At 38.8% G+C, this 25,446-nt stretch overlaps 2 protein-coding genes across 4 annotated transcripts; one reads left to right on the forward strand and one right to left on the reverse strand.

The window, feature by feature from the left end:
- Positions 1–3,698: 3,698 nt before the first annotated feature.
- Positions 3,699–14,547, reverse strand: anxa6 (annexin A6). 2 transcript variants are annotated; one of them, XM_044364705.1, is made up of 25 exons: positions 14,190–14,547; positions 13,053–13,109; positions 11,554–11,638; positions 11,287–11,381; positions 11,060–11,173; positions 10,890–10,980; positions 10,704–10,783; positions 10,509–10,565; positions 10,321–10,414; positions 9,776–9,871; positions 9,615–9,673; positions 9,331–9,453; positions 9,181–9,239; positions 8,811–8,889; positions 8,053–8,134; positions 7,848–7,942; positions 7,590–7,703; positions 6,881–6,971; positions 6,653–6,732; positions 6,366–6,419; positions 6,152–6,245; positions 5,925–6,020; positions 5,739–5,797; positions 5,381–5,503; positions 3,699–4,141 (listed from the first exon to the last, which is right to left on the reverse strand). In XM_044364705.1, the coding sequence occupies exons 2-25, from the start codon at positions 13,053–13,055 to the stop codon at positions 4,082–4,084; spliced, it is 1,983 nt and encodes a 660-aa protein (XP_044220640.1). In that variant the 5' UTR covers positions 13,056–13,109; positions 14,190–14,547; the 3' UTR covers positions 3,699–4,081. The 2 variants fall into 2 exon arrangements, with proteins under 2 accessions (XP_044220640.1, XP_044220639.1); XM_044364704.1 differs by having other exon boundaries at positions 5,366–5,503; positions 14,190–14,546.
- A 1,649-nt stretch (positions 14,548–16,196) lies between these two features.
- On the forward strand, positions 16,197–25,168 carry LOC122991119 (cationic amino acid transporter 2-like). 2 transcript variants are annotated; one of them, XM_044364756.1, is made up of 14 exons: positions 16,197–16,297; positions 17,579–17,654; positions 17,915–17,947; positions 18,325–18,698; positions 19,328–19,483; positions 19,570–19,735; positions 19,866–20,002; positions 21,100–21,322; positions 23,133–23,269; positions 23,363–23,465; positions 23,562–23,698; positions 23,828–23,994; positions 24,099–24,207; positions 24,297–25,168. In XM_044364756.1, the coding sequence occupies exons 2-14, from the start codon at positions 17,650–17,652 to the stop codon at positions 24,422–24,424; spliced, it is 1,875 nt and encodes a 624-aa protein (XP_044220691.1). In that variant the 5' UTR covers positions 16,197–16,297; positions 17,579–17,649; the 3' UTR covers positions 24,425–25,168. The 2 variants fall into 2 exon arrangements, with proteins under 2 accessions (XP_044220691.1, XP_044220692.1); XM_044364757.1 differs by having other exon boundaries at positions 17,582–17,654.
- Positions 25,169–25,446: the final 278 nt, after the last annotated feature.

Below are 25,446 nucleotides of genomic sequence, written 5' to 3' on the forward strand. Positions count from 1 at the left end.
CATTTCTCCCCCAGAGAGTTGTAAAAACTCCCATTACCTAGTTAACTGGAAGCACCAAGTACATCTGATGTAATTCAGCTTGTGACCCAGTATAATTTGAATAAACCACACAAGGGCACTTGCTAATCACAAATAGTCTGGTTTCCACTGGGTATTTCATATTTCTGTGGCTTAAAATGGGTCACCATTATTAATTTAGCAACTATATAGCCTCATATAAGTCATACAAGTCAAGACACATTCTTGCATGTCAACAAAGACGATTAACACAATTACCCTTCGTAATGATTTTAGATTTCAGATCAGCCATGAAGCTCTTATCAAGGTGCATGTTTTATGAACTCAGGAAACTCCCAGTTTGCAATTTCCTTTATACTATGCTGTACATGACTCATGATAAACCTAAATCAATCAGAATCACACATTTGTTTTTCTCTTTAGGGTAGGTTCACATAGACTAAGTATACCAGTAATACTGATGTACAGATACATGCTTAAAGCTAAAGAAACTAGTTTATTAATAGCTGTCATGAAAACTGTCGTCCACCCTGAATAGTACCCTCCACAGTTAAAAATGTAGACTAGGATTTCAATATCTGTTGTCTATCTGAATTATAATTATACTACAAGAAAAAGGACGAGTGAGATGGTGAGTGAATGAGAAAAGAAAAAAAAAGACAGTGTGTAATGTGTGTACTCTGTAATGCATGCCTGTGCTTTAATAACAATAAACCTTATTTGAAAATCCCTTTCATACATGAAACTCAGCTTAAAGTGCTTTAGATTCACGTGAAGAGTTATGTGCTTTACGTAAAACCATGTACAACAGCAAAACAGCAGAATATTACATTTCAGACTGTATAGTATGTTGACCAGCAGTGCCCCACTGGCCAGAAAACACTGATAAGATGTGTGAGTGTGTTCCTCAGTTGGCAAGGAACAAGCAAACATACAGTTCTCACACAGAAGTTGTTTTTTCCTCTGTGCTGCGCCTGCCACCAAACACCTTGTCCTTTTTTGTTGGTGTGCAATGTTTCCATCTCAAGCTGCTGATATGCTGAAATAATAAACAGGCTGGTGAGCCCGCCAGCACGAGAACAAAAGCCTGAGGATATATAGTAGGAAATGTCACCCATCATTAAGTCCTGCTGGGTAATTGCCCTCTTTGTTTTCTCCTCCCACCTACATTTTCAAAACATTTTAAGGCACTTTTCAAGGGTCCCTCATTGCACAGAGACAGGAGAGTGAGCAGATGACTTGTATGAGAGAGTAATCATCAGATTGAAACCTGCAATGTCACAAGCACAGAGTTTGCACCTCAGCCTGCTGAGACACAAGGACAGTCCAGTCTCGTATCTCCTAGCAGCAGAAATCAGCAGCTGATAGTCATTAACTCTGTGCTGCGTAACATAAAATGTCCTTTTGTTAGCTGACTAGTGACTCCAGCTGTCCTCTCAAGGCCTTCAACCCGGGACATCCATGCCACAGAGTCTCTATCACTGTGCAAAAAATCTAAATCCAGATACAGTATATTCTCTAGTTTAAACTATAAGAGACTCCTCATGTCATTTTTGCAAATAAAAATCCAAAATAAAGACTTAAATTATGACCGAGAAACCAGTGTGCCAGAATATCAAGTGCATGTCTCTGAGGCCTATGTATAAATAATAATAATAATAAAAAAATAATAATAATAGCAATGACTAAACATTTTTAAGCCACATTTATCTTCTACTTTCTATTTAGAAAATGTAAAATCTTGTTATTGTATTCTTGACATGAATTGGGAAACATGCCCGTATTGTGTGATCTGTTAATGTGTTGTAATGAATTCCAAAATTATACCTAAAAATAACTAATGGATTAAAAATAAAAAAAATAACGATCAAGTTTAAAATAAACATAATGCATATTTTCTTTTCCCACATTTTACAAATTTATTTGCTAAGGATTAAAAATCAACTGCCTATTGTAGACAGAAAATACCAAACTATTGTAGAGCAAGTTGCATTCTTTTGTGGCATATAAAATCATATACAAATCAATTTTGTCAGCATAATTTGTCTTTTCACCATGTTTCATTCGCCCTCTATGTTATGTTCCAAAGGAAGAGCAACTCATTTCAGTGAAAACATGACGTTATTTCAAACCGCCCTGAATGAAACAAAAGAAACAAACAACAACAACAAAAAAAAACAGACAATGCCACAGATAATAGCAAATCTAAAATGTTCTGTTTCTACGTCTCAAATATTAAAAACAAATAAACAACTCACCCACACATTCAGCTTGTGACTGAGAGGCACTTTTTAAGGAAACTGGTGAATAGGGGGGAAGCAATTTCACTGTAAGACTTGGGGAATTCCCATAACCCAGTAAAATGGTCTGGTGTGTGTCCAACTGTGTGGCCTGCCTTCAACTGAGAAACACAACACGTGAAAAAAAAACTGAATGCTGTTAATTAATTTTTGTACAGTAGCTTTGAGCACATACGCCACGCAATGCATCAATGCATCTCAGCATAACTGAATGAATAAAAAAGGCTGCAATGAAAAAAAAAAGTGATGTAACTATAGCAGCACTGAAGAAAAACACACAGATGACCTCTGCTAACTTGTATATACAGTGCAGCACTGTGCATGACTTGTTTGCATGATCACATCATGAGACAGTATGAAGACAAGTAGATAAAAAAAAAAAGTCAAACAGAGGACATGACAGCTTTGAAATTTATGAACTGCAATCTATGTAATTCATGCTGTCATGCTCTGTACACCACCACAGTCAAAAGTTCCCCCAGCTATCAAAAGGGAAATTCAAGAAACACTGTATATTTTGACATCAACTGCATATTAACAACATGCCATTGAAGTAATCTCTTAATCTGTCATAATTATCATCAAATGGGGCAATTTCAGGTTGGGTGTGCCATTAAAACCAGAATGCAACTGACTGCTGCAGACTCTATTTGCTGTCTTGGATTTTAGCCTGCTGCAGGGGATTTCCTCGCCACATACATCTTTTTTTCTTCTTTCCTCTTTTAACTCAAAGATGGCCTGACAACAGCTGCGCTCACACATACGCAATGAACTGAAACATTGACGTGAACAGAGAAAGTGTTGCTTCAATGTCAGACAGCTGTCTTGTACTTTTTGTCCAACAAAGATATGTAAAAATCAATTGTTAAGTTACATGTTAATACAGCGTGTAATAAAGTTTTCTTTTTGCTCATTTAAATGTGTATGGACATGAATATCTTTGTGATGATACAGGTGGCCTAGGAAGTCATGCTAGGCCGGGCTAACAAATGCTGTTTGAATTTAGCTACTAGCTGTCATTGAACAATTCAAATTATTGGGTTTGAACTGACATCTTTTTATCCTGCTTGAAGAACATCAGTCTTCATTTACATTTAGCTCATAAAATGGCCTTGGACACCTTTATTAGCAGCAATAATTTATGGGTATTTTCGAGTTTGGTCAGCAGAAGAGGCATTAAAGTCGAGTGGGAGTTTCCTGTTGTTAAATATTCTAGTTCCCATTCTGCTCAGACCATACACAAATCTGGTTATTCCACCCATAACACATACAGTCAAAAAAAATTAAAGTACAGCAAGAGAGATGTGGTGTAGTGTGATATGCATTAAACTTAAATGAATGTATATGTTATTATTGTAAGAGGAAAGACAGGAGACAACATATTTTTCTATTCATTTTATTCAGGTATGTGTGATACCTTAAATCACAGTAATTATTGGATGGCCTGCAATCTGAAGGCACTGCTTGAGCACTTCCACATCTCCAAAATGCTTTACACATGAAGCACCTTTCTACACTAATGTGAACATGTCGATATTACACATGACTCTGTAAAAAAAAAAAAAAAAAAAGAAAGAAAGACATCATCTGACTGACAGGAGGATCAGACGTGAGAGCAGGAAACTTGCTTGGAAGGCTGGGAGGTCATAGGTCACTTGGTTTGGCTGAGGATTGGCAGCAGTTAGGGACAGTGACAATAGATACTGACATTAACCACTACAGTCACCGAAGTCTGTGAACGGAGCTGCAGAGACGTGACAATTTTAATCTTCCCCTCCACAGAGCTCCAGCAGGGTTTTACGGTAGTCTCCTGATGTATCACCCTGAACAATGATGGAAAACACACACTCAGCAGAAGCTTGAATTGATGGAGCATACTGTTATCATCATGTTTAGTACGTCTGCTAACATTTGGTCATAACAGATATGAAACTGGAAAGCATGTTTTTTTCTCACTCTTCTCACAAAATAGTTCTCTTCACTCAGTCAAGAGATTAAAATAAAAGTTAAGTGGAATTTCCGTTTATATCAGCTGACATAGACACAGATTTCTAACATCGAAAATAGCTTTTTAAAGGAATATTTAGGGAATTTTTTTTCTTTCTTGCAGACAGATAACAAGATAAAAACTCACTAATTAAAATGTTATATGTGGTTTGTTTAATCTGTACAAAACCGAACCGTAAAAATAACATGTTCTTGTTTACAGAGGCTTACATGCCTATTTATTTCTTTATGTGCTAAGCTAAGCCAACCATGTAATTAGTATAGCTGCATATTTAGAGTACACACACAAGAGTTGTATCCATCTACTCATCTAACTCTTGACAAGAAAGCGAATAAGCATATTTTTTTAAAATGTCACACTATTCCTTTAAATATTTAAAAACATGAAACCGTTTCCTCTGGGATGTCAGCATTGCTACCTTTTCTTTAAATTGTTTGAAATTGCCAGTTTATCAAATAAATACACAAGCTAGTACTTTACGAATGGCTTGAATCAGAATTTATTTTGCCAGTGAAACCGACAACCTGCTATGCTATTAAAAGCAAAAGCAAGTCTTGCTTATGAAATTACGCAACACTAAAAAATTGATGTACTAAATACGCTGCAGAATACACAATATAAAGCAATCTTTGCTGTTGTGCAATCTGATAATATTTCTGGCAAAGACAATCCATAGCACTCTATGTTTTAGTTTGTATCAGTGTCACGGTGATTTCATCTCTAAGTTATTATAGAACAGCTTCTGGGTACTTCCTGTCTTTCTGGCTCTCAGCCAATCACACAGCGGATATAGAGAGGAAGCTAAGCATGCAAGGGAAATTCCTAAACAGCTGTGCAGTAGCCACAGACCCATAGCCCACCGCAGGAAGCTATAGATTACCGTACCCCACCACAGCACCAGAAGGAGGATGTGCAACATACGCTCACACAAAGTCACAGGACAAAGGGTTAGGGTTAGAAAAAAATCTCACAGAGAGACGCACAGATGAGAAGAAAACAAACATGCAAGGAGTGTTAGTATGCTAATGCTCTGACTTACAATCATAGTCTCTACCTGGATGAATTCATGGAGGGAGACGTCCTGTGTTTCCTTGAATTCTTTACGAATGTTGAAAAGGTCGATTTCGCTACGGGACACCATGATGCGGATCAGCGCTCTGTCGTCTGTACCAAGGCCCTGTAGAGAAGATCAATAGATACTTTGTTTATTTTGATTATGTTACAGTAGCTGATACTGCCTGAGAGCATTCAGAAATGTCATACAAAGAAAGAACACAAAGATATAAAAATCTAAATACAATAAAGACCATATCACTTGCTTTATTTGGCACCTGATGTTTGTGCTGCAGAACCGCAAATAGAAATATACAACAACATAAAATTGTCATGTTTAAAGCCCTCTGCATAAATACCTTCATGGCTTTGTATAAACGGTCTGCGAAATAAGACGGCTGGTTCTTTACACTGCGAACTGCAAAGGAAAGAGAGGACAAGAAAGGGCTCAGGAGGAGTTACAGAACACATGTTGTCAGCAGCAAAAGTTGTGAAGGACTCAGAAGTTAAAAACGATAAAACTTAAGGTCAAACTCAGGCATTACCTATCGCATAAAAGGCCTGTTTCACATCTCCTGACATTTCCTTCTTGATAATCTGTTCAATGTCCTTATTGCTGCATTTGACAAACTCCTGGAACACTGTGAATAGTAAGAAGAGTCATTACTTATCATAAACCATTTTGTCATTGAATTTCACATGGACTCACATATTTGGAGCTGTAATTCACTGATTGCACAGTTTAATGTACAGTATCTGATTTGACATTTACCCTTCCTAAGATGAGGGAAGCTCCTGGTACATAGAATACTCATGAACTTCATCTCCATGTCATCAGAGTCTGCGTTGCATGCATCAGCAAGTTCCTGTTAAAAAGTTATGGACAGTAACAAGAACAAATATTTAAACACATGCTTCCCTGTCAACTTTTGAATGCTATAAATGGTTACAAGATACACTAAACAGCTTAAAGTCAAAAAAATCACCTGAGCATCCGCATTAGCTCTTTCCAAATCTGCAGGGCCCTCCTCTCTTGCACCCTGTAAATGTTGAATTAATATTAATGTTCAACTTTAATTAGTTTAATGTCAGTTCTTCAACAAGCTCATGTTGCTATTACTTAAATATGTACCGTAAGACATTATGAAAGGAAACCCGTGGAGGTGATTAAATAGATCTTTTTGTTCTCTGCGACAGTCAGCAGACAGACTGCAACCAGTGAGTGGGTGTGGAACTTAAACACAGTCAAAGTTCTCATGATGATGAACATTACCTGCACAAGAGAAACAAGGATGCGGCAGAAGTGGCCTGATGTGTCAGACTGAATGGCTTCCTCTAAAGACTTCTTATAGCCTGTGAAATGTGAGTTCATTTCATTTAATCATTTAATTACAATACATATATATATATTTTTATATATATATATATATATATACATTGCATGTAATGGATTTGCAGAACAAGGGAGTGGTTTTAAATCCATTGCTGGTCTCAAACTCACCCTCCTCATAGGCAGCGTTCATGGCATGTATTTCCTCATTGCTCCTGGTGACCAGGATCTCAATCAGAGCATGTTCATCTGTTCCAGCCCCCTGCGAACATTTTAGCACAAAAAGACAGCAGAGTTTCACAACAGCAACAACAAAATACCCAACCACAGAGCTGGGAAGAGAGTACATGTGAACTCTACATAAAAAATCCGCATATTATAATATTGATGCCTCTGAGGAAGAATCTTAGCCTTAGCCTATATGGCACGTTGGGCCTTTCAGTGGTTGTGACACTAAGAAGTTTTTTGACTGTAAGCTGTCTAATGACCAGCAAATTATTCAATTCAGCTGCATTAAATGTATAAAATTGGAACATAATATGAATGTAAAAGACTATTTGGCACTCAGTTCTTCTCTGCTTGAGTAAAGGATGAATATCATTTGCTTGTGTTTGATTAGATACGTTATAAATACCTGAAAACTTATATGACTTCCAAATACTTTCTGTGTAATTGTTATGACATCAACTACACCTCTCTGCGGTGAACCAACCATTGCAGACTTAGAAAAAGGAAAATAATTAACAGAGCATTTATATCGGGGTAAATTTGACTCATGAGCTCCTCTCACTACATCTAAATCCCCCATTTTAACAATTTACCTTTTAGGCTGCCTGCTGTCATTTAAGAAATATGTCATGATTTTGATCAGCTGCAGTACCTCCATCGCCTTCCTCATCATTTTGGCATCAAACTCAGCCGGTGTCAACATGAGCCCGATGATCAGCCTCTCTAAGTTCTTTGACAGTTCAGACTTCAGGTCCTTCATCAGATCCTGAGAACAGATCAAACACACTGACTTGTTATGAACTTGCTACAATGGGATGTTGAATTGTCTCAGAGCTTAACATATGAGGTGCAACAAAAAAATAAGTGTCATTTTACTTTTATCCTCTTTTCAATTACACTTCTCTCTCACCCTTCCCAGTAGGGATTTGAAGGCCTGTCTGATCTCTTGCCTCTGTGCATTGCTTCTGTGTGCAATAATGTCGATGATTGCATCTTCATCGGTTCCTGTAGTCAAAAAAATGAAGAAGTGGTTAGTTGTCGAGTTTGTTACAAAACTTTGTTGCAGCAATATGTATGTTCTTTAAGCTTTTGTTTTTCAAACTGGGGTTACATACCGAATCCCTTCATAGCTTTCCTCAGTGCTTGTGCATCAGCACCGGCGTCAAAATCGGATGCAGGGCGGACTGTTGGCCTTAGCTGTGGTAGTGGAATGACACAATTGGGAGAATGACATTCAGTGATATTTACCACACATAATGTAAAATGGCAAAGTGAGATAGTTTTGATACACACTCCATTCTTTTGGTATTAAATAAACCAGATCTAGAAAAATACTAAACATGCAAAGGTCTGCAAAACATGCAAAAAGGAAAAAAGTCTCATATAATGTTTTGTTGTTCAAAGATTGTTTAGCTGATATCACAATTCTCAAACAACACCCTAATATTTATGATAATAATTTCTTGACATTTGAGGGGGAGTGCTGCCCCTTGAGGTTAGAGGCCGTGACACCACCAACAATGAAAAGGTGGGTGGGCTGAAAAACAACTCAGTTATACAAAGCGTTAGTGAGACGGTCTTTGTCAACCAAAATGCTGAGATCTTTTTGATATTCACTAGGACAAAGAGAGGCAAACGGTGGTTTGGAGAAAGCATTATGACAAAAACGATTTGTATTTGAGCTCAACAGCATTCTGATCCTATCCGCGGTTAGACAAAGCCTTTGCTGTGCACACATCAGCAGTGTTATCAGCACAAGTTCACATCACTGCAAGAAGCACATCATTGCAGGGCCAGCAGGTAATTAAGATGCATGCCACTACTCAGCCAAACATGCATTAACAGATCTAGTGGCAGCGTGAAAGGGCCAAACCTTGACTTTGGTCATGGAACTTATTTCCCACATCTTATAGGCTATCTGAGCAGCTTCAGGGAAGAACTCTCCAGCTAAACTGTAATGATCAGTTTGACACAACACAGTAACACTCAGAAAAGCCAAAACCTCACATGATAAAGAGTGGGCACAGTTCTAGATAACAAATAAAATAAATAATGCTATACGGATATGCTTTACTTTCAGATAAATATCAACTTCACCAAGTAGTTTTCATATGTCTCTGCATAACCGCACTAACATTTTTTGAAGTTGTGCAAAAGGTTGTGAAAACAGTAACTCCTTAAAGGTGGTTCTCTATCACCCCCATCTGGTTGTTGCTGTTGCTTGCAGCCATACTGTAACTTACTCGTCATCTCCTCCACACAGATTAAGCAGAGTCCTCTTGTAATCCCCTGAAGTGTCATCCTGTTTTACACAAACACAAAGTCACATTGGAGACATTCAGATATCATAAGTGCATATAAAAAGTCTCATTAACTTTATTTTTTTTCATTACCTTGATCATGTTATAAAGTGATTTCTCATAATTGAGACGGAAACATTCTCGAATATCTAACATGTCTTGTTCAGAGCGAGAAATCATGATCCTGATCAGGGTATTGTCAGCTGTACCGAGACCCTGGAAAAGAAGGACAGGACAAGTGCTGAGGGGACATTTTATAATGTAATTTTAAAAAGTTAGACTGCAGAAAAATGTGTCAAATGACAGTGTTGCTACAGCATATCTGTCTACAATTAGGTCTGAACTAGAATAAGCTAGCAGCGGCTGAGTATATTTACCTTCATTGACTTGTAAAGACGCTTGGCAAAGAACATGGGAACACTTCTTATGCACTGGACTGTGAGAAAAACCCAGAGGAGAAATCCATTATAGAGTGGCACTTTTGTTATAAAACCAGCCAGAGGTAAGTATAGTTGGTTAAAGTTTGAGTGTTTCCTACCAACAGCCAACATCAGCCTCTCAAAGTCCCCAGACAGTTCGTTCTTGATGCTGTCCTCTATGGACATCTCTGCAATCTTTTCGTATTCATCAAAAACTAAACAAACAGGAGACAACACTGGGTGATGTTTGTTATCTCATCCTCCTCAAGGTATATTAATATGTATTTTTTACACATCGAGGCTTCTTTGCATTGAACACGTGCTACAAATAGTGTTCACTCATCAAGTGTCACTAGCCTGTATCAAAGAAACTTTATCAGAAGTGACATTTTCTTTCTTCTTCTGCCATTCTGTCCCTTACCTCTCTTTAAAAAAAAAGCCCTCATTCTGTTAGAGAATTTGCAATTTTGTTCTGTAATGACCTCAAATAATGTTAAACAGTGAAGGAGTTTTAGAATTAACTGCAACTTATCTTTCTTCAGTTACACTTTAACAACAATTTTTAATGTGTCATTGAATCCTGAGAGACAAATGGACTACAGGTCACAGTGGGAATGTCTAAATACCACACTCCCATGTTAATTTCCCTCAGAGCAGCGCTCACCCATGCGGAGGTGGGTCACACTGCGGTTTCCCAGTATCATGATGAATTTGGCCTCGTCAGTCCCCCACTGCTCTTCCCCAGCTGCATACAGGTCCTACGTAGAGGTGACAAAGCACAAGATGACATACAGTCAATAAACCTAAGCATGTTGCACCTTTCTATTAGTCACAATTTGTTCAAATTCTCACTTGTGCATCCTGTTCCGCCAGGTCTCCGTCCACAACTCCTGACTCATCTCTGGTCCCCTGGAACCATGAGAACAAGGTCACCAGAGAACCAAAACAACATCCTGCTGATCAGTCACTGGTTACTGCGGTTATGAGCCAGTGAATGGCTGACTGGATACTTTGCTGCTGATAATATCAACTCCTCAGTGAACTGACCTGAAGTAAAACAATCAGCATCTTCTTAAAATGACCGGACGTGTCTCCGATTATATCCTCCTCGATGTCTGTGCCATAGGCTGGTGACACACACAGACATCAGTGTAAAATGTTGACAGGTAATAAGCAAAGAATCCGTTTTTATAATGCTGTAAGTCTTAATAAAGAAAAAAAAACAGGCCTCACCATCCTTGTATGCTTCAACCATTTCATGTATCTGTTTGTTGTTTCTAGACGCCATGATTTCAATCAGACATCTCTCATTCGTTCCAGCTCCCTTGAAACAGAGCATGAAGTTAAATATGAAGTAGCCTCTCCGTCATTAGATGTGACTGGAGAATGAGAAAAAATCTTACTTTGACTGCATCATTGATTTCTTTGGCATCATGGTAGGCCGGGGTTCTCATCAGACTGACAATGAGACGCTCAAATTTGCCCGTCAGCTCATACTTCAGGTCATCAATCAGGTCCTGGTGAAGGCATTCTCAGTTACTGTGCGGCATTATATCCAAACTATTTCTGAAAAACACATTTCTATAGCATTTTAGCAAACAAAGATGAGAGATGACATGTATTCTTGTACCTGCCCAAAGTTACTCTTGTACGCTGCAATGATTTCTTGTCTCTGTGCATTGCTTCGAGAGGTGACCAGATCCAAGATAGCCTCTTTATCACTACCTGAGGAACACAAAGCAACATTCTCAGACACATATCAAGAACTGAAGAAACTCTGTCCGTCATGACTTCTGGGTGAAATTCTTTGTGTGACCATTGAGCCTACAAGTGTAGAAGATGAAAGATGACCTTTCCACCTCCTTGGTCAAAAATCACGAAGGAGTGAGACACTCACCGATGCCTTTCATAGCATTGTAAAGCGTCTCGGCATCGGCACTGGGATCAAAGTCCGGAGCATCTGTTATTGTGCCTCTGAACACCTGTAAAAAATATATGTAGTTAAGCTGAATTTCAAGCATGAAACATTTTTATGTGATGATTCATGAAGTGCACACTGACATACACACTGCCATCAGCTAGAGTGTGTAAAGTGTGGTAAAGCTAGAAATAACATCTGCAGGAAACTCACACTGACTACTATTACAGCTGGTTGTGTTCACTGTTTGCTACTTCAACATCAGCAATAGCTTTGCTCACCTCAACCTCAGCCAACATGCTTTTTCAACTCAAACAGTTTAAAAAACTGAGAAAAAAAGTTGGACATGAGCATCCCCAACTAAGTGTCAGAAGTTTAGGACTCATAATACACTTAATTAAGTTTATAAGTGTTTAGAATACTTATTATTTTTTCTATGTTGTATATCCCAGTTTCTAATGTTGCCCTCTTCCTGGGAGTAGTGGACTGTGTAATGTGGAATGTGGCAGTGACGGGAAACTGGGACAGGACGTGAAGCCAAGTTTGCCATTACAGCAGCTGACTGCTTGCACCTGTCTCACCCCCAACGTAGATGAGAAGAAACCTGCTGTGTGTGCGTCTGCATGTGTGTGTGTGTGTGTGTGTGTGTGTATAGGGGCAGGACAGTGGGTGTGTATGAGCAGCAGGGAGTCAGGTTGCACATAAAACACCTCCCTTTGCAGGGATCTGACATACAACAAATACAATAAAAAATGTCAGAGTTTATGAACAACCTCCATTGAGTATGTAAAGAAAAATAAAGCTTGTCGTAAAAATCACGGCTATGAAGATCATAGCTCTATCATTTGTGCTCCTACGAAGCTGTGAGGTTATCAGCGTATTCACTGTGGGGAAATAAGCAAGCTTGGCGTTCGTACTGAAAGCTCAAACTGCAGCTGCTGTCGTAGAGATTACTGCTGCATTGAGGCAGTCAGCCAAAATGTGCTCTCCACCCCGTTGAGAGGCCACTGCACATGCTCTGTTCCTCTGCTTCACTACAGCGACCATCACTCTTCACGACAGCTGGAGAGCTTCACCCACATAGCAACAAGACCACAACAACAAGCCCCTAGCAACAGACCTGTAACTAGACTAATCACATTTCATATGGTGGGCCTTATATGGAAAAGTCCTAATGTTGATTTAATGTCATTAACTAAATTCATGTTCCTTCATTCATCCCTGGGTGTTGCTAGTTTCTTCTGTTGCCAAGGCCACAACGTTGCAGTATATGAGTATAATTAAAAGCAATTTCCTTTGGAAATATGCTGTCATGTGTATCCATCAGATGTGCTGGTGCTATAGGTATTACTGACACCCTACACTGCTGTCTTTATGACACTGCCACTCTGTCCACACCTCATTCAGTGGTACACAAAACCATCTGTGTCGGCTGCATGGTAAGATCCACATCATACTTACAAAATGCTTGTCCTTACCATTTCTATATTTGGTCTTCTGTGTCAACACTGTGCAGGAATCAATAGTTTTCGGGCCTACAGAGAGAGAGTGAGAAATGCTGAGGTAGGATAGAAGCATTGCAAAACATCCCTGCCCTGTTAAAGGTGTCATTGCCCTCTGCTGTGTGGGGAAATCATCATGCAAAGAGACAAGACAGTATGCATGATGATGACCCCTCCTTTCCTGAGAGAATCTACTCAGGTGGCCTGTTCAGTGTGCTGCCTGGCAGTGTTGGTTAGAAATGATCATTACATAATTCTGAGTAGGCCTGAGCCCCTACACAACAGCACAGCACAAATACAAGAACAGGGATAGCAATTTCTATTAAACTTGATCACTAATTCACAAAAATTGATGCACAGGCAGATGGAATTTGCAATATGCCAGCTGGCAGGAAAACTGTATAGTCACATTTTACATAGAAATGTTTAGCAAGGCTCCTCTAACATACAATAGAGCTATTCAGCCTAGTAGCCTAAAGTATGGAGACACAGCTACTAGAGACAAAACTCGTTCTGTTAACTTTCCCTAACTGATTATTTCAGTGGAAAATAACAATTTCTACAGATAAACTTAATTTGGAAGGACAAATGCTTGACAAATGTATACTTAATGCCACTCAGCGATTCTATAAAGAAAATTTGAGAAAAATCCACCCACGTTTTTAATGCTGCACTGTTTTTTTAAGAGGAGCTCTCCCAAAATAGCATGCACAGTTTAACTTAATGTCAGAATCAAGGTCTGGGGGGATTGGGCCTCTATATATTCAGAGCCACACCCTTCTCTGTACCCCACAGTTAGAATAAACTTCAGAGGCTTTTTATCTATCTGTGGATCTTTTTGTGACTTTAGAAATCTCCTTAAGATACAAAAACAAAGAAGATGTAGATGCAGAGAATCTCTTTAATACAGTATATATATTTTAATTTAAGCACTTAATGAAGACATAAACGTCTTCCAGGAGTATCTTGCTGTCTTGTCTTGTCTGCAATTCATTGGTACGTAATAATGACGCATCAGCAAATGTATCCAGTGTATTTTATATCGTCATTAATTGTCTCCAAGTAGTCTTTAAACGGCCTGAAGAACATGTCTGACAACAGATAACAGCTTACCTTGAGTGTGCAGAAAGTATCGGTGCGAGTGATCCTGCTGTCTCTGCTCAGTCCGACCCTGCTTACCCGCAGTCTCCGGTTAGACTCAGGCCGTCCCGTTACGTGTCCTCTGTGACGCAACGACTGCGGAGCTCTCTCGCGCAGCTTCTCAAAAGTGTGTGTGCGTGTGTGTGTGTGTGTGTGTGTGTGTGTGTGTGTGTGTGTGTGTGAGCCTGAATGTATGAATGTAGCAGTGCAATGCCTTACGGTAAAGAGAATACTATTGCTCCAATTAGCATCCAGTCATGACCGAAACCTGACGACCGCATGAATTACGCACCATTTTACGCACATCTTGTTGCTGCTGCATCTGCAAAACGCAGACTCAAGCAGAGCCCAGAATCTCCTAACATCTTTGCATTACTTTTTCCGGCTTTTTTTTTTTTAATCTCATAAGAAAATATTTGTCTTTTTAAAAACATTAAAAGGGAATTGAAAGACATGAAGCACCGATAACAAATGCAAAACTCGATGTTGTTCTTTGAACCTTTTTGTTAGAATTTCTGAACTTTGTCTCATGACTGAGAGCTCACATGCGATTTTAACAGAGGGGAGCTTGCTGGCACTGATGTACAGTAAGAGTCTGCTCTGCTCTATTTCTGTCATGTCAGGCGTCTATTCCGGTAACAGGGGGAGAGACCAGCATAGTTGAGGGGGCAGGGAGAGAGAGAAAGAGAAACCATGTAAGCATTGTGAGCTATAGAAGGCAAAACATGCCCAAAATATGACACTAATAAAATTGTAATACATAATTTTCTATATCTGTATGTGTAAAGTAGTGCTATTATAGGAGGAAAAACATTTAAACTGGCTACAAAACTCATTTTATGTAGCCTTCTGTATCAGTACTGTATCAATTGTTTTCAATTTTTTGTTCTGCTTTCAAGGTTTTGTTCCGTATGTTCTGACCACACTGCCCAAAGTGTTTTATACAGTGAGTTTTAGTAGCTACTCCAGTCCTTCATGGTGATATTGTGATACTATGTATGGAGAATGTGTTGGCAGAAGAGATGATGAAAGAGGATAAAAGGTGACTTACAGGAAGCATAGTGTCTTCCAGACAGTCCAGTGCCACACATAGCAGAAGCATGACTCAGTACTCACTCTGAGCTAACCCCAGTCACACTGACTTTAGTTTTGGTTTGCGGTTACTATCATTTTCTCCCTGACATTACCTGACATCTGCTTAATGCGTAAACACGAAGCCTCTGCCTGCTCATACCTGAAACCATGTGATCATGAAACCTCATTCATTTTCCCTCCACCAATATTGAAAGAGAATATTAACCATATGAGGTATACACAGATGGAGGTGGGAGGCACCAGTGATGACATGTAATTGTTCTATACTGACCTCTTCTGCTCTATAAATGCATTACACACTGATCATAACCCGGCTCGGATAATACAGACAGAGCTGAAACAAATGACAAAAAGCCAGCATAAATGTATTCTACTACAGACAACAACTGCTTGATCAGTGTAAGACTTATATGGTTAAACAATGAATTGCAATTTACAAAGGAATTGTCTTCATCATGTATTTAAAACAGTAAGAAAAAATGTTACTGTTTTAAAAAGTTTTGATTGCACACTCTGATCCTTTTTGTCACATTTTTAAACTAACCAGTGATATAGATAATAGAAGCATCTTGTCGCTTTATCATAACAGACTGATTATTTACAAGGACTTTGAGAGCTAAAATCATTTTATCTATCCCACCAATTCATGAATTTGCAAGTATGCAATAAAAACTTGAAAAAACAAAACAACAAATGAAGTCCACACAAAAGCATTTCTGACATTCTGAATAGGATTTGCTGTTCGCAATTCTCACCCTGTGCCGTCCATGCAATAATGAGAACATTATGAGCCAAACTGGCTGGGAGTGAGAAAGAGTACTTTGTAAGTAATTCCATTGAGTGGGAGGGTCACACAGGCCAGTCTTGTATATATCGCTGTAAAAATCATGTTTCCTTCATCCAAGTCAACAGTACGGATATTTTTGCCTCATTCCGCTCTTTTGACCACACAGTCACCAGTCACTCCTCGTGGGACTGAAGACAAGGTAAATAACTTGTGTATCTACAGAATAAAATTACCATCAGAAAGTTAGCTTCAAATCTGTAACTTCTATTTTAATTTGCATCTATTAATTTTTAATGGTGGACAGCAATATTTAACTGTATTGAATTTGAGATATTTCTTTAAATGCGCAATAGGCAACAATAAACAACACAATAACAAACATTAACTGAACTTCACTGGAATCCAGATAAAGCTTCTGATCATAAAAGCTGCAAATCACGTGCATAGTAGCTGTTGTTTAGTTAAGCATTAACTAAACAACTGTCCCTCTGGAAACAATATCTCAAGCAGTGAGATCTACAGATAGGAGCTTTTAGTTTGGTCAAAGGTACTTTGACCATCCACACAGGCTGCCTTCCCCATTCGACTCATGCCTGCTGAAGTAGATGCCAGGAGGGATTAGGTGAGCTGAATTCCCCGGACGGGAGATGAGAAGGTGAAAGCTACCTCTCAAAGAGTAAAGTGTGAAGTCTGCTGCATGCAAAAGCCATGAAAGCTGCTTTGTCCTCCTCTGTTTTATTAAGTCTCAGGGCCATTAGGCTGGTGGGTTTACACCTTCAGGTGGAGATGGGTACAGGGCTTCCATAATGCAAGCAGGCAAACTCCCACATAGCTGCAGTGATAAAGTCATAGGCTTGTTTCCAAAAGTTGAGAACATCTGGGTTGGTGTGACATGAAAAACTCTGCATACCTTCCTTTCATGATTAGGCATGTAGCATTAATTGGTCAGAGTTTAAAGTTTAATAACATTTTCTCAGTTTCTACTGTTGTCACATTAAGAATTGTTCCGTTTTGTGAAGGACAAACTCCAAAGTCATATGAATGTGTACCTTAAAGTCTTGGATTATCTTGAAGGCATAATCATGAAAAGATTATCAAAGCCACAGCTTACATTACGAGCACGAGTTACTCACAAGAAGTCTTACATACATTTTTCACTCTTTCTTTTGTACAACCCCCCCCCCCCCCAAAAAAGTGAATAAAAAACAAAAGCATACAAACAAAAATAACTCTGTCCTTTTTTAATCATCTCTGCAGTTGCCTTTTCATTTACTGTTAAGCAAAGTTGTAATCATTTACAATGGGTAAAGAAAACTAAAAATGCCTCCTCATGTAAACAGTTAATATAATATTTTCTCATTTTTCTGGACAAACTTCATATCCAACACCTGCACAGACCATTACAACACATATAGATATACAGATCTCATCTTTATTTCTCTATATGTGTTTTTAATGTAATTTCCCTACTTGTTATCAGCAGTGACTGATCGGCAAGTAGCCCTAAACCAAGCGGCGAGGACAGCTTATCTCTGACATGAATGTGCTCTGATGAGGTGAGACCACACTTGATGTAGTAAATAACAAAACGATTGTTTATCTGCACTGCTCATAAATGTTCAAGGAAGATATTGTGTAAGTAATTGAAGGTTGAGTAAAGTGCAGTTCTCAAGCAGGGCGTTGTTACGCTTATGTGGGCAGCAATGAAAACTCCAAGCATCAGCACTATTATATCAGGGGGGTGATAAAGGAGGGCATGTATAAAAGAATAATGTGATTTAGGAGAATGACAGATTCTGTTAATTTCTCTTCTTAGCACACCTGTGAAGCAGGGAATTACACAGCAGAGGTGAGTGAATTCAGTCTCTCTTTGGCCTTAAATTAAACTAGTAGATTATTAGTAGAACATGTAATTTAAGTTACATTTTATATTCTTTGATATCTTAAACTTAGTGTTTAATTGTGTGTTTTTTTTAAATAAATAGTTCATTTTTTTCTGAGTTAAAAATAGATTAGATAGATAATAAAGTTTATTCAAAGAGGAAATGTTCTACTGTGGGGCTGACCTGACAATTATTCACTAACACATTCACTGATCCGCCCTTCGTCGCCTCTCCTCTCACTCTTTTCTCTCTTACTCCCTCTTTCTCACTAACATCTATCTGCACTCCCACCTGTCTCTTCCTATATAATTCCTTCATCTTTTCACCCTGATCCAAACCCTAGAAGCATGTCGTGTGGCCTTTTGAAGAGGTTCCTGGTGAGCGTGTCCCGGAGGAAGCCCCTGGAACCCGAGGGGGAGCAGTCTACGTTTAACCGATGCCTGACCACTCTGGACCTTGTGGCCCTCGGTGTGGGCAGCACCCTGGGGGCAGGGGTCTACGTCCTTTCCGGAGAGGTGGCCAGAGACACTGCTGGACCCAGCATCATCATCTCCTTCTTCATCGCAGCCCTGGCATCCATATTCGCCGGACTGTGCTATGCAGAGTTTGGGTCCCGGGTTCCCAAAACAGGCTCAGCATACCTTTACAGCTATGTGACTGTTGGAGAGCTTCTGGCTTTTATCACTGGGTGGAATCTGTTACTCTCCTACGTCATAGGTAAGTGTGATACACCGAATTCTTCTCATATTATTATCAATTACAATTTATTATAATGCCTATTATTCAATGATTTAAGTTATAAGATTAGTTCATGAGAATAAATCTTCTTATAATAAATATTTTGTTGAATAAAGGTTGATTTTTCTTTTGCTTTTTTGCAAAAGTGTACAAGAAAATATTATTTCTGCTTAATTTCTATGTTAATCTTAATATCTGGCTCAAACGTCTTCATCCTAGCAAAACACACTTATGTAACACATGTGGCTGGCTGTGAACATTAAAACCCATAAATGATCGACCATCAAAGTGAGACACTAAAACACCTTGTGACCTTTCACCTGCTGCAGAAGCAGATTCTTACTGACTGTCATAACAGAGACAGTTTCTGTTTGTTTAGCTGGATCTGTCTTTCAATCCAAATCTGGTTTTCTTTTCTTTTTTTTTATAAAGCTTGTTAAGTTAATTACTTCCATTTTAATACCCCAATAAACTAGAGGAAATAACTGAGTCATCAAGTGTAAAAGATGCAGGGATACAAATATCACCATCAGTATCTTCTGCTTATGACTACAGTTAAATGGTAACTCAGGCTGATTAGTTTATTGCATTTTTAATTATCTGCTCAGGGACATCCAGTGTTGCGCTGGCATGGAGTGGGACATTTGATGACCTTATTGGGGGTGCCATATCTAAATTCTTTGAGGAAAATGCATCTATGGGCCTTCCTGGCCTGGCACCCTACCCAGATGCCTTTGCTGCGGCTCTTATCCTGATACTGTCAGGTAATGTTGCTTTAATGCCACTGATAGAAGCAGAAATACACTAAAGTACAAAAAAAAAATTAATATTCACTGTGTTTTCTTTGAAGGTGTGCTAGCCTTCGGCGTGAAAGAGTCAACAACAATCAACAAGATTTTCACAGCAGTCAACATACTGGTGCTGCTGTTTGTGACCATCTCTGGATTCATCAAGGGAGACATCTCCAACTGGCAAATCAGTGCGGAGGCTTTGCTAAACGAAACAGCTGAACTCAAGTAATGTCAAAGTGCAATGTAACGCTGTCTGTGTTTGGGACCCTCTCTTGCACAGATACAGTTGTATTTGCCCCCCTGGTTATCTAACTGTATAGTAACAAGGTAATGTTCTCCTTCTCTCTGTGTGCAGTAACTTGAGCTCTACTGCCAATCTTACAAGCGTGTATGGAGTAGGTGGATTTTTCCCTTATGGCTTTAGTGGAACACTGGCCGGAGCTGCAACATGCTTCTACGCTTTTGTTGGATTTGACTGCATTGCTACAACAGGTGAGTTGTACCTTTCCCATCAGTGTGCTTATATTAAAGTTGACTACATTTTAGTCAGTAGAAGATTCACTACTAAATAAATGAGATCAAATATACTGTATATATTTTATATGCAGTGACACAGCAGACTGAACTTTAAAGTGCCAGACTTGTAGTAAAATGTGTGCCCGCCTTTGAAATGTGGCAACGATTTCAATGTGTAACAGATTTGAGTTTGTAACATGTTCACTGTTCTGTTGATGAAATAGCATAAAATTGTAACTTCAAATGAAATGCTGCATCCTGTTAATGATATATTCTATCAACTAATAGTTGGAAAGAAAAAGATAACAAATGATACATAATATTTTCTTACCAGAAATGACTGGTTATCTCATGGCCTTGGTCAGTGGTGGTAGTTTTCTCAGTTGTCATGGAGATGATTCAGGTGTTATCATGTGACCCTTTGGAATTTCGGTCATGTGATAACAAGTGATTGTATGTGCAGGGGAGAAAGTATATATACAACTACTTGTTCATTTAACTGAAAGCTCCAGTAAGTGAACCTTATGTTAGGATATTTTTTTGTCAAACTGGTATTTCCAGAGTCATAATTGAACCTTGCAGCTCAACTGTTTAGATGATAGCCTTCTATATTCAACAATAATAATAATTACTATGAATAATTACTTAATAAGAGGAGTAAATCATGATTTTTTTTCTATGAATCATCACTTTACTACATATTATTACCACTACATCACCAGTTAATGATGTTTCTCACCATGATGAGAAATTATAAATTATGTTGAAAATGTTTCAACAATACTTTTTATAACATTAGCAATTTGTATACTGACATTTGTCATAATCCAGCAGACATAATATTGCATTTTTTTAAAGGTCTTATACAAATCAACACTTAATTGTAACGCCCTTTTTGCTTCCATTTTCAAAACTACACTCGATGTGTAGCCTCAAGATATCATATATGTATAAATTATCAAAGGTTTTGTTGTGTTTGTAGGGTTTGTGCATTCGTTGTTATTTCTGGAAACACCAAACAATTAAGAGAGGAATATCAAGTATAACTGAACTCTTTGTATCCCTCTCCATAGGTGAGGAGGTGAAAAACCCTCAAAAGTCTGTTCCCGTGGGTATTGTAGCCTCACTACTTATCTGCTTCCTGGCCTACTTTGCTGTGTCTGCTGCTCTCACCCTGATGATGCCCTACTACATGCTCGATGAAAAAAGCCCCCTGCCAGTGGCCTTTCAACACATCGGCTGGGGTCCTGCTAAATACGCTGTGGCAGTGGGATCACTGTGTGCTCTGTCCACCAGGTATGAATCTACTGGTCGTACAGTCGGGTGTCATATGATGTGACTGTCATTGGATAAAAAAGTTAAATCCAACTTTTTTTGTTTTGAAGTCAACGTTGAGGTATCCACAAATTCATTATCTTTGAACAGTAACAACTTTTGTCAGCTGGTACTCTAATTTGTGTCAAAGTAAAGTATCTCCAAAATATCAATGAGCCAAGAAAAACAGCCCAGTTTTCAGCTTTGTGTCAATTCATCTTGCAGATAGTCCACTGGGTTTGTTTAGCTTAAGGAGAAGGACCATTTTCAACCCATAAAGGAACCATAATGAAAAAATCAAAATGTCTACATTTGTTAAATCTTTGACTGTTTCCTGCCACTGATTTATCTCTATGAAACAAATACAAAACCAATGCAGTTTTTTTCCAGAAAATATATGTTTTCATCCCATATTCTAGACTTCCACAACTTGCAAGGTTGTAGTGGAGATGAGGTTATATAGTAGTAGTTTATTTATATACTGGGTTCATCATAGTTACTACAAATGCATCTTTGGGACCAGTTAGGGGAGTCATTAATGACTTAATCAATCAATTGAAAACTCCTGAGTTAAAGAAGCCATCGATGTTGATGATCAAGGTAGTGACATCACTAATCAATGGGATTACATCACCAACCATTTAGGACTCACAGTCCCAAATCCACCAGCCCATCAGTCAGATTGACTTAAGAAAGAAATCAGATGATAAAATAGACAATAGATAATCAAAACACAGCCACACAAGACAGAAGAATGTTACCTGAGCTTTACAGAGCTATCATACAACTCAGTGGAACATCTGGCTCCACTTTATAGGCCACAAAATTTTTTTTTCCAGGCAATACTGTGCTCCCCAACAATATTTACTCAGGAAATCAACTTCACACTTTGCCACAAGGTGTGTGCAAAGCCACTGAGTTACTTGAGTGCTGACTTACCAAAGCTCATTTAGGTCAGTTATGTTTCTTGCAAACAGGAAGCGTCTGACTGAAAAGTTTTTGTGAGAGCAGTGAAAAATATTCAGTGTTAATCATAAAAATGATTTACATATCATTTTTCAAACATCTTACAAGGTCAAAAGTCTTACTGTTTTCTCGGGTTATGCTAATCATCACCAATACCAGCTTGGCATCAAAGTCACTCTCTTGAGTCTGACAGGCCGACTTTTCCCAAAACGCGATTTAAAGTGGTCTGACTTTAATGAATCAGGAAAGAGAACGGTCCATTAATAGTAATTACTTTCCTAAATAAAACAAGCCATCTGTCATATAAGTGACCACATGGGGTAACATTTAGAACTGAAAGATCAGTGTAGACCTGATGTAGCAAACAGTCTGTTTTTAGCCAGTCTGTTTCTAAATTAAAAGCACTATCCAGGTTAGGGATGCGCAATATTGGATTTTTTGCCGATTTTTAGCCTCCCAGCCAGCCCTGGCTCTCCGTGTGGATCCAACCGGAGCACCAAGCCCTGGTTTGTTATTCAGGTTAAAACAGGAAGAAGCTGTGGGTCTGTTGGGCGGTTGAGTGAAGTGCAGCCTGCAGAGGAAACACTGGGACTATAAGGGTGAAACAGTCCACGGAGTAAAGCACAGCCAGGCAGTGGAGGAGAAGGCGACAAATTGGCCTGTTATATCAGCAGAAATGTTCATTTCAAGCCGATGCCGACATTTCATTTTAAAGCCTTTATCGGCTGACACCAATGACATGGCCATGTTATCGTGCATCCCTAATCCTGGTACTAAAAGCATTTAGATGCTCGTTGTCTGACCCTATTTGCGTTTGTCTCTCCAGCCTGTTGGGTTCCATGTTCCCGATGCCCAGGGTGCTGTTTGCTATGGCAAGAGACGGCCTGCTTTTCCGACCCCTGACTCAAGTCACTGCCAAGGGAAGTCCTGCTGTAGCTACAATATCGTCTGGAGTTGTCGCAGGTGTGCAGGAGGGAGCTTGTATTTTCACTTCCAGTTGTTCATCACCTTGTATGTACATATAGAACTTAAATAACTCTGTATTCCCATCTTCAGCCATCATGGCCCTGCTGTTCGACCTGGAAGCCTTGGTGGAAATGATGTCCATCGGCACTCTGTTTGCTTACACACTTGTGGCCATATGCATCCTGATACTGAGGTTCATTTATCTCTTCCACTTTCAAAACCATTTTTGACCTTTTACTTTGACTGCTGATTAAACAACATGAACTTGTTTCTTCTCTTTGCAATCAAGGTACCAGGCAGGTCCTGAGTCTGAAGACACAGACCTGAAGATCTTGGAGTCAGACACCAAATTTAGCTTCCTGAAGCCTCCATCATTTCCCACTTCAACTACCTCAAGGACGGTCACAATCCTAACTATAACCTCTGGTAAATTAACAGTACTGCTACCTTTTCTAGATCACCAACATTTCCTTGATTTCCTTTGCAGTTCTAATCCACAAAGTGTCCTCTCTCATTAATCTCTTAAGCATCTTTTCTCTGTTTCTCTCTGTACAGTTGCATGTGTGATCGGGCTGTGTATCACCTTGACCCAAGCCTTAGATGCTATAGCCCGTATGGAAGCATGGAGTCTGGTGCTTGTCTGCGTCCTCGCTTTCATCATACTGCTCAGCCTTTTCTTCATCTGGAGGCACCCGCAGAACCCCACCAAGGCATCTTTCATGGTGAGAGCATTTGAATGGAGTATTCAGAGCCAAATCTTGTGTTTAATTTCTAATAAATATTAACTAGAATGATCTTTCACTTCCCCACTTTTATCTGTCCATAGGTGCCCTTTCTCCCTGCACTGCCTTTAGTAAGTACATTTATAAATGTGTACCTGATGGTCCAGTTAGGTGCAGACACATGGATGCGCTACGCCATCTGGATGGCAGTAGGTAAGGCTAAATTTCCACTTGAAAGTTTTAGAGGTATTTTATTGAGTAAGTCAGTGAACTGTAATGATCCCCACCACTTCTCTCTACAGGATTACTCATCTATTTTGGCTACGGGATGCATTTCAGTGTTCAGAAGAAGCATTTCAACCGCCAGCCGACAACTGAAACCATCAGTGGCAATGTGGACAACGACATCATTAAAGAAGAGAAATTCTGAGCTCGAGCTGAGTGGAGAGAGATGAATTGAGATGTTACAGTGAGTAACTGCTTTGAGTGTTCAACTGTTTTACACACGTTGCTGCGGACCTGTTCCTGCGGTGTCAGCGTGACAGGTGTGTAGTGTTGAAATGCAGACAAGTGGGCCAACTTTTATCCCACATTGCCACTTTATTACATGTTGATGCAGTTTGCAGCTGGTTAAAGTACAATTTCATATTGTTTTTTTGTAAAATAAACTTATTTTCATATCATTATTAATCATATTTATATTTTGCCTATATCAATGTCTGAGCCTTGTCCTGGAGCCTCTTCATGAACTGTTCTTTTGTACAAAAATCCTTTTCCCACAATCAAAGTAGTTCCCTGCACCCATGTATGTTTAAAACAAAACAAAAGAAAAAAAGGGTTTGAGCAATTTTCTGTTATATCATTTTATTACAATTAAATACCAAATTTACACTGGTCATATAAAATGTAAAGTATAGAAATGTATTCTAATTATTGTAATTATGATTTATAAATAATAACATGAGAATTGTTTTTTTACATATCAAAATATAAAGTTAGTTGAAAGATGTACAATGTAGATATAGAAAGCCTTTTGTGAAATGTTTTTTTGTTGTTAGCATGTTTGAAGATGATTGTTTATTGTTTCAAAGTGTATATACAGAAACTGTACATGTTTTCTAATTACATATTGTAAATGTATTCCTTAATTAAAAATAAATAATCCAGTTTTCAATGTGGCTACAATCTGGAGTTCATTTTCTTTTGCACATATTGATAAAAAGAAAAAAAAGTCCAGCTACACTTTTAATCTAGGATAAAAAGCCAGAGCTCACTACCCAGAGTTCACTGAGAACAAAAGGACCTTTCACTGCAGCTTACCTGTTTTATGTTCAAAATCATGGCTTAGCTAGTCATTCAAAAGGAAAGGTTTACATTGTTCCCGCCGGATACCACATGATATAGTCAAACACGCAAAACCTCTACTTCATTCCTACTTAGAAACATGTAATT

The sequence above is a fragment of the Thunnus albacares genome, chromosome 10 (genome assembly GCF_914725855.1).
Source record: "Thunnus albacares chromosome 10, fThuAlb1.1, whole genome shotgun sequence".
NCBI classification, from domain to species: Eukaryota; Metazoa; Chordata; class Actinopteri; order Scombriformes; family Scombridae; genus Thunnus; species Thunnus albacares.